Genomic DNA, 7318 nt, shown 5'->3' with positions numbered 1-7318 from the left:
GCATCATGTATCCTAGTCTGCATCCGCAGGTGCAAAAATACATTGGGAGCCTACATCCCACCTGCGCTTGATTTAGCCTTCGCTCCACATCCAGGCCTTTCGGACGCAGGGGGCGGTCAGAACGACGCACTCAGGCTCATGTTACCCCTCCCCACCGCAACCTATCTCCTTCCATGATCGACCCCCTCCCCTACGCCACCTCCGTCACACTGAGCAGATCTACCCTGCAGATCGATCACCTCTGAGCATGTCGTTGGATCCACGGATTGTGGTAAGTCCCGAGCTCGATCCACCCTCTAGGAGCGATTCCAGTTGTGTTGCAGGTATACTAGGGGGAATTCCCCAAGGCGCGGGTCGAGAGAGCAATGTTGAGGTCATCGGGGAAGGAGGCCAGGAACCCGGCCTCGATGATGTTGACCCCTAGGCAGGCAAGCTTGCGCGCGACAACAAGGTTCTCGGTGCTGGTCATAATGGTGCCCGGTGGCTACTCACCGTCGAGAGCATGGTGCCGAAGATGCGGACGTAGTTGGGGTTCTTAATGCGGTTGGGGATGAACTCAGGCTGTTACGACAGCTGAGATGCCCGGACCAGGCGGGCCAGTGAGGGGAGGCGGCGTGTGGGGGCGGTCGTTGGCGGTGGGCATGTGCTAGCGACCTCTGACGGGGCGAGCGAGGGATGGTGGCAGATTGAGGTTTCGAGCAAGCAAGCGGTGGCAACGGATCTGTGTGGGCAAGCTCCAACAACGGTGATGAACGGGAAGGTGATGGTGTGAGAGGAGCCTGAAATAGGCGACGATAGAGGTCCTAGAGGAGCAGTACGAGCTCCAAATTTATTCCTACAAAACTTAACCACAGGGGGTAACCACACCACTCTTCAGGTGTAGGGTCACCACACTTGCCTATTGCGCGCAACCAAACACCTTCACAATATTTTCAGCGCCACTATACAGTCTCAGATTTGGCTTACCAAACACAGACTCAATTGAACTTGTATCCCAGCAATAGGCAACCAAACGCTATTCTTTCCAAAAATACAAACCCCCAGCAGGGTTTCTACCATGCAGGATATACGATTCAGTTCTACAAACCCCCATGCAGGCAATCAAACAGACTCATAGCTCTTAAGAAAAACATTTGGTTGGCTTTATGAGCACATGCAATAGTGGATGCATCGAACATGTGAAGTGTTTGGTTGCATGTATGAGCGGATGGAATGAACCAGCCTGCATCCGCCCAGTCTAGATACAAGTGAAACTCAATTTGTACGTACCAGAATAACTCATATAGGCTACATCCAACATATAGACAACCAAACAAACTTCTATACGAGAATACAAACAGATATAAATTTCTTATATATACAGACTCAGATACAACAAACTAAACAGAACTATCCGGGTTGCTCGAAGCTCAGCTCCACAAACACATTAAATTGTCAACAAGTTTAGGTGGGCATCGACTTATAACAAAACTTGATCAAAGAAATGATATCATCGACTACTCAATCATTCCCGGATTATTTCAACCAGTAACTGCAAAATGTACATCAGCATTTAGAATTTTAGCTTCTTGATTAATATAAAAAATATTTGACGTACACCACAATACCACATCAATCTTTCATACAAACAACAGCAATGGAGTAAGCAAGAACAAAAAAGGAGGAGAAAAATCATGCCATTTCCATCCTAGAAGAGCGAAATCTCACGGCAAATGCTCACGCACGGACGTACAGCACCCACCGACACACACATCACCACCACCTTTTCTTGCAGATCCACCTCGAAAAAGAAAGCCCCTAGGCCAAGGCGGAGGCCACGGCCACGGCGGCACCAACGGCGGAGAGCCACCGCAGGCACGGCGCGCCGGCTGCTGCATTCTTCTTGGAGTTTTTCCTCTGGTCGGCGGGTGTCGCGTCGTCGCCGGCCGGCCCGGGGGCGTCCGCCACGTGCCGCTGGTGGCGCGCCCTCTTGGATGCCTTGGGCGCATCGGCCACCGGGGCGGGCGCCGGCGCGGGGGCCTCCACGGGGTCGAACAGCTCCACCGGCTCGAGCACCGTGTCCACCGCGTAGATGGCGACGGGGTCCTTCTGGTACACCGTGGACTTGACCCGCGCGGCGTCGTCGGAAGCCTCCGTCTTGATGGTCACCTGGTCGCCCTTGTTCTGCACCGTGAAGTTGTAGTTCCTGGCCGCGCCGTCGGTGGCGAGGGTGTTCATGGGGCCGTTGCTGGATTTGAGGCTCCCCAGCGTGTAGTACGCGGGCACGGCTTGGAACAACAGCAGCGACACCTTGCCGTCGGCGGTGAGGTTCTTGTAACTGGGCATGAAGGACTTCATGGCGTCGTCGGTGGGGCAGAACGCCGTGACGCCCCCCTCCGCGGCCGACTGGAAGGTGGAGAGCGCGTCCGGCGAGGCCGCGACCAGGGCCGCGAACGCCTTGCATCCGCCCTTCGCCATCAACGCCGTGATGTTCGGCGGGGTGGGCGGGGCCGCGGGCGCCTTCGCCTTGGCAGGGACCGGCGACGCCTTGCCTCCGGTGGCGGCCGCTGCAAATGGGAGGAGGACGAGGAGCGCGGCGGCGGCGAGGTGGAAGCGGCGCATTGTAGCGTGTGGGGATAGTGTGTGTCGGCGCGTGGGAGTGAGGACTGAGCAGTGAGGCGAGTGAATCAGTGATGCTGTTGAGTGCGAGTGCGAGTGTGAGGTGAGCTGGCTTTGTAGTTTGTAATGGTTCGGTGGTAATAGCAAGGATTGCCATTTCAGTTGTGTTAGATTCTGTGAGGTTAACTAATGTGTGATTTGCTGGCTGCTCATTCTTTGTTTTTTAATCCGGGTGTTGTTGTCCATTTTCTCAATGCTTGGGGACAATTTGTTGTCCTCTTTTTGTGTCCATACATTCATTTTTGGCACTTTGGATTTCATGGTGTCTAGGGTGGCACCGTGGCAGATAGCGACCGGTTTGTTTTCAACTGTAGTAGATCGTTGGCGCATAAATGTTATTTTTGTTGATTTTGTTGCAGCACTTTTTTTTGGGTTTGCATATTATTATTATTATTATTACCGAACCATTTGTGAATAACATTTCTCAAAATTAGATAGCCATATACATTCATCTTTCAACTAAATACCTTAAATAAGTAGATGACTATTTTCCATCTACGCTCGTCCTCTCGAACCAAACACACCCTAAGTTACATGACTCAAGGATGTGCACCTCAATATGATGTGGTCGGTGATCACACGCCTGGTGCGTAGTGGACCCATGATGTTATATGCGACTAAACTAAAAGCAGCATTTTGTGCAAATTTTCCGTGTGACATAGATAATGACAAAGGAATATGGGAAAATTTGCAAACTGAATTTAGTTGTATAAAATTTAAGTTTCACCATGGTGCACAAACCTGTAAAACCGCCTCATTTATTAGGTCCGTTTGGTCATTTGGAATATAAGAATCTAAGAAAAAAGTATTTAAGCTCTGCGCATCCAATGAAAATTTGTAATTATTTTCTTCATATATCACATCATATTCTGGCGAGCTAAACAGCGCATGAAAATGAATGTTTGTCCACCTCGAGTCTGGATTTGCTCAATCAACGCAATTGAATGTGCACGAAAAAGCGACACAAATAACAAGGCTGATAAATCAACAGGAAATACAAAACTGTATAGGCTTTGCGCACACACGGTTTATTTTAGCCGATCATTTCTTCTGTCCCATACCCATCCTTTTCTTAATTCTTCCTACATATTCTATAATTTTTCACTTATTCAATACGAATCTCGAATGCAAATGACGATAGTGATAAGCCATGTGCGTTCATGCATGTGTGAAAATTTCTAAACCGAAATCAATAGCCGGTACAGGCACGGACGGACTGTGGACAAGGAACCAGGACCGGGGTCCCTGCACTGCAACTCGCCGAACGCATTCAGGTGAGTCGAATCATGGAACGGGTCGCTAACGCGGACATGCCTGTACCCCATTCGCCTTGTTAATTGCCGGCGTGGGGATGGCAATCTGCTGCCACAAATCTTGGGGCGCGCCGTCTGCATTTTGTTGCTGCCCACGGCCCCTGCACCACACGGGCAGCACAGATCGCGCCTCCGTTCAGGTTACCCGTGCGCTGCAAGTCCACCTCGCGGTGCTCGCGGTCTCTCCGGCAGATGCCCTCGCCGCGGAATATTTGAGCCGAAGGGCGCGTGCGTGCGTGCGTGCGTGCAAGCGCCCCACCGGTAGACGGCTTGACGAGCCAGGCGGCGACTGGGGTTGCCACCGACGGCGCAGCGCGTCGCGTCGCGTCGTGTCGCACGATGCCTCGTTGGGTTCGCCCAATGATGACGATGCTGACCCGTGGACCTCGGGACAGATCTCGACCGGACAAATGTTCGCACGGGTCCACCGGTCAGGAGGCAGATGACAAGCCTGCAGGGTGAAGATGCTCTCCAGACTCCACGCGGCCCCATGGCCCATAGACGAGACCAACCTCTGAAATGGCCCCATTGGAAAAGTATAATATCAAGAGAGCAATTTTTCATTTTATGTTTACAGATATGGTTTTCTGCTAAAGTCTTTGAGACTTTGACCACCGTGTTCCTTTGATCTCACCGGAGCATACTTTTGTTTTTTCTCTCACTTTTTTTTAATTTATAGATAAGTGTATATACGTTACAACGAAAATATAAATATTTGATGTGATAATACAACCTATAAATTTAAAGTATAGATATGTGAATACGTCATGAAAATATTGCCAAACGAATACGTCAGGAGTGATATCGTAGTTTGATTTCAAATGAGATGCGAAAAAAGAAAAAAATATTATCCGTTAATTTATCTCCTATTTTTTTATTTTTATTAGTAAAATCAATTATTATAGGACGAGAGTGGATAGTAAAAATGAGTAAATTATTTAAATTCTAAATATTTTTATTAGATAGGAGGAGAGTAGTAGAAGAGGTGACGTAAGAACCAATTTGTGTTTTATACTGTAGAAATTTGATTATCCAGATTATTTGAATTTTTATTACATTAGAAAATGGTTTTTCATCGGCCCGGCAGGCAAACCACACAGGCCCGCCACCCGTTGCAGCGAAGCCGTAGCGGCGTCGCCCTGCCTTGCTCCTTTCTGCTGCTGCTGCACCATGCAAAGCAACGCGGGGCCAACGGCGTTGTTTCTTCTTGCCGCCACCACAGTCGCCGAGTCTTTTGTGACCATTTCACGTCAGTTGGACCGAAGAGCTCTCATAAATTTCATATTTGCCTATGGTTAGGGGTAAGAAGTAAGATGAGAAATTCGAAAACTTCAATACAAAGTTTTGCATACTTGCATGTGCAATATCTGCATCAAGCCTTTCTGAACTTTCCCTTCAAGTCCAGTGTCAAAAAAAAAAAAAAAAACATTGCGATCCTGGTGTAGAGTTCACCCCGTCCAGGAAATTGGAAGATTAACATAAAGAAACATAACTATGTGTAAAAAGATGTTCAAATTACAAACGAACAAATCAGCAGAATTACGGACAAATTATCCATATCCCAAAGAAATAAATCCTAAATATCTCGAGGAGAAGTTCAGAAACGGCCTCATCAATCACCGACTCCTCAAGATCATGCGTATTCCCAGCAAAATCCCCCCTTTGTGATATAAGAAGTACATGTACCATCAAAGCCACCGCGGTCGTCTAGAAAGAAAGAACGGCGGCGGCGGCGGCCACCACTGCTGCAGCGACGCTGGTGCCCATGCCCGCGCTGCCGCTCTCGTCAGCGGCTGGGCCCGGTGACGACGCTGGCGAGTCCGAGGTGGTGGTCGGCTCGGGAGGGCTGTCGGCTGATGGGCCGGCGGCCTCGGCCGTCGATGGCTCCTCGGCGGATGCGCTGGCCGAAGGCTCTTCCGCGACGTCGCCGCTGTCGGGCGAGGCGGCTTCTTCTGACGGGGACGCTGAAGGGCTGGACGAAGAGCCCTTGGGTGCGCTGGCCGGGGTCTTGGCCGGCGTGGCGCTCCCGCTCGGTGCCTGGGCACTGGAGCCCGAGCCGGGCGCCTGGGAAGGCGTTGTCTCTGACTTGGAGGCCGGGGCCTTGGCGGGGGCCGCCTTGGGCGTCGCCGCACCCTTCTCGGGCGCCGCCGTGGGGGCTTTCTCGGACTTCTCGGGGGCCGTGGTGGGCGCCTTCGACGGCGCCGCCGGGGAACCTGAGGCCGACGGCTTCTGAGAGGCAGACGGGGCTTGCGCCTCAGCGGCGAACGCCACGGCGGGGGAGGCGATGAGGAGGACAACGGCGAGGGCGAGAGCGCGGGCCATGGTGCGTGCGATCTTGCTCAGTTCCCGTCTGGTGTCACGTCGTGATGCGTCGCCGTGGAGCTATATAGGAGGCGACGAAGGGGAGGTTGCCGACGAGACAAACACGGAGGAGACGGTAGCTATTTTGGGGGGTCAGCGCGTCGCGTTGCATGTGCTCTGCGCCTCGGCCTGCGATGGTGGCGATGGCGCGCGCCAAGCGGCGGCCTGCTGGAAAAATGGCGGGTATTTTTGGTCTGTTTGTTTACCGCCGTTGGATCTTCCCCCTTCAAGATCCTGCGGCTCGAGTACCCGTGTAGGCGAGCTTGACACTGCTAGACGTCTAGACCATTGTTTGACGCTTCGTGAATGCATAAGACTTGCTCATAGTTTGTTTGGTCTTGTGATCTTTAAGCTTTTCCTGGAACAATCGCTTCATCTTAAGCAAGACACAATTATGTAGTTGCTCGAAATGTTGAATTTTACAAGACGTAATTTGATTCGTGTGGAAGTATGAGAAAATTCCGGCAATTTTTAATAAGATTTAAGTGTTTTTCTTTTTACCTGAACATTCTGCGGAAAGGCTATGTGGGAAGAAATGACACTGTAGCTCTAGATAAACGATAATGAATTGTTATCTAGCTAAGATTGTGAACAATATAGTCATCTAAAAGAAGATAGTATTATGGATGTGCCACCAACAAGAGCTGTAGAAAGGACTCGACGCTCGTGACTTTGTGAGCAACTTGAGCTCGGCTCACTCTTTTGCTCAATTTGAGCTCAGCTAGTGTTCAAATGTATAGAGCTCAAAGACTAGACCCGGTAACCATTTTTTCTCGAGCGTAACGAGCTTGAGGCCTTGAGCTCAAAGAGAGTGATTAAAGCTCGACTAACCCGGAATATTTTCTCGACATGTTCTTCTAGCTTTGGCCAAACTATTATATTGAAGTACAATTACTCTGTATTTTCAATCCGAGCTCATATTTACTCGAGCTTATTGAACATTAAGTTTATGACTATCGAGCTCTCCAGTCAAGCACCAATCTAGT

The 7318-nt window shown here is 50.4% G+C and overlaps 1 protein-coding gene across 1 annotated transcript; it reads right to left on the bottom strand.

Annotated features, from left to right (window-relative positions):
* Positions 1-1545: 1545 nt before the first annotated feature.
* Positions 1546-6314, bottom strand: LOC133898623 (uncharacterized). Its single transcript, XM_062339310.1, has 2 exons — positions 5694-6314; positions 1546-2784 (listed from the first exon to the last, which is right to left on the bottom strand). Exons 1-2 carry the CDS (start codon positions 6291-6293, stop codon positions 1798-1800), a joined length of 1587 nt encoding a protein of 528 aa, XP_062195294.1. The 5' UTR covers positions 6294-6314; the 3' UTR covers positions 1546-1797.
* Between the last annotated feature and the right edge of the window lie 1004 nt (positions 6315-7318).

Source organism: Phragmites australis, chromosome 18, assembly GCF_958298935.1.
Source record: "Phragmites australis chromosome 18, lpPhrAust1.1, whole genome shotgun sequence".
NCBI lineage: Eukaryota > Viridiplantae > Streptophyta > Magnoliopsida > Poales > Poaceae > Phragmites > Phragmites australis.
The sequence above is the reverse complement of the archived record's forward strand: the minus strand, read 5'-3'. Positions and strand labels throughout refer to the sequence as shown.

What these genes read in the sequence shown, in the direction of transcription:
- LOC133898623 (XM_062339310.1), bottom strand. Translation starts at nt 6,293, where the DNA reads ATGGCCCGCGCTCTCGCCCTCGCCGTTGTCCTCCTCATCGCCTCCCCC. An exon ending in TGGTGGCCGCCGCCGCCGCC is followed by an intron (nt 2,785 to 5,693) that starts GTTCTTTCTTTC and finishes ATCACACATTAG; the next exon opens with TTAACCTCACAGAATCTAAC.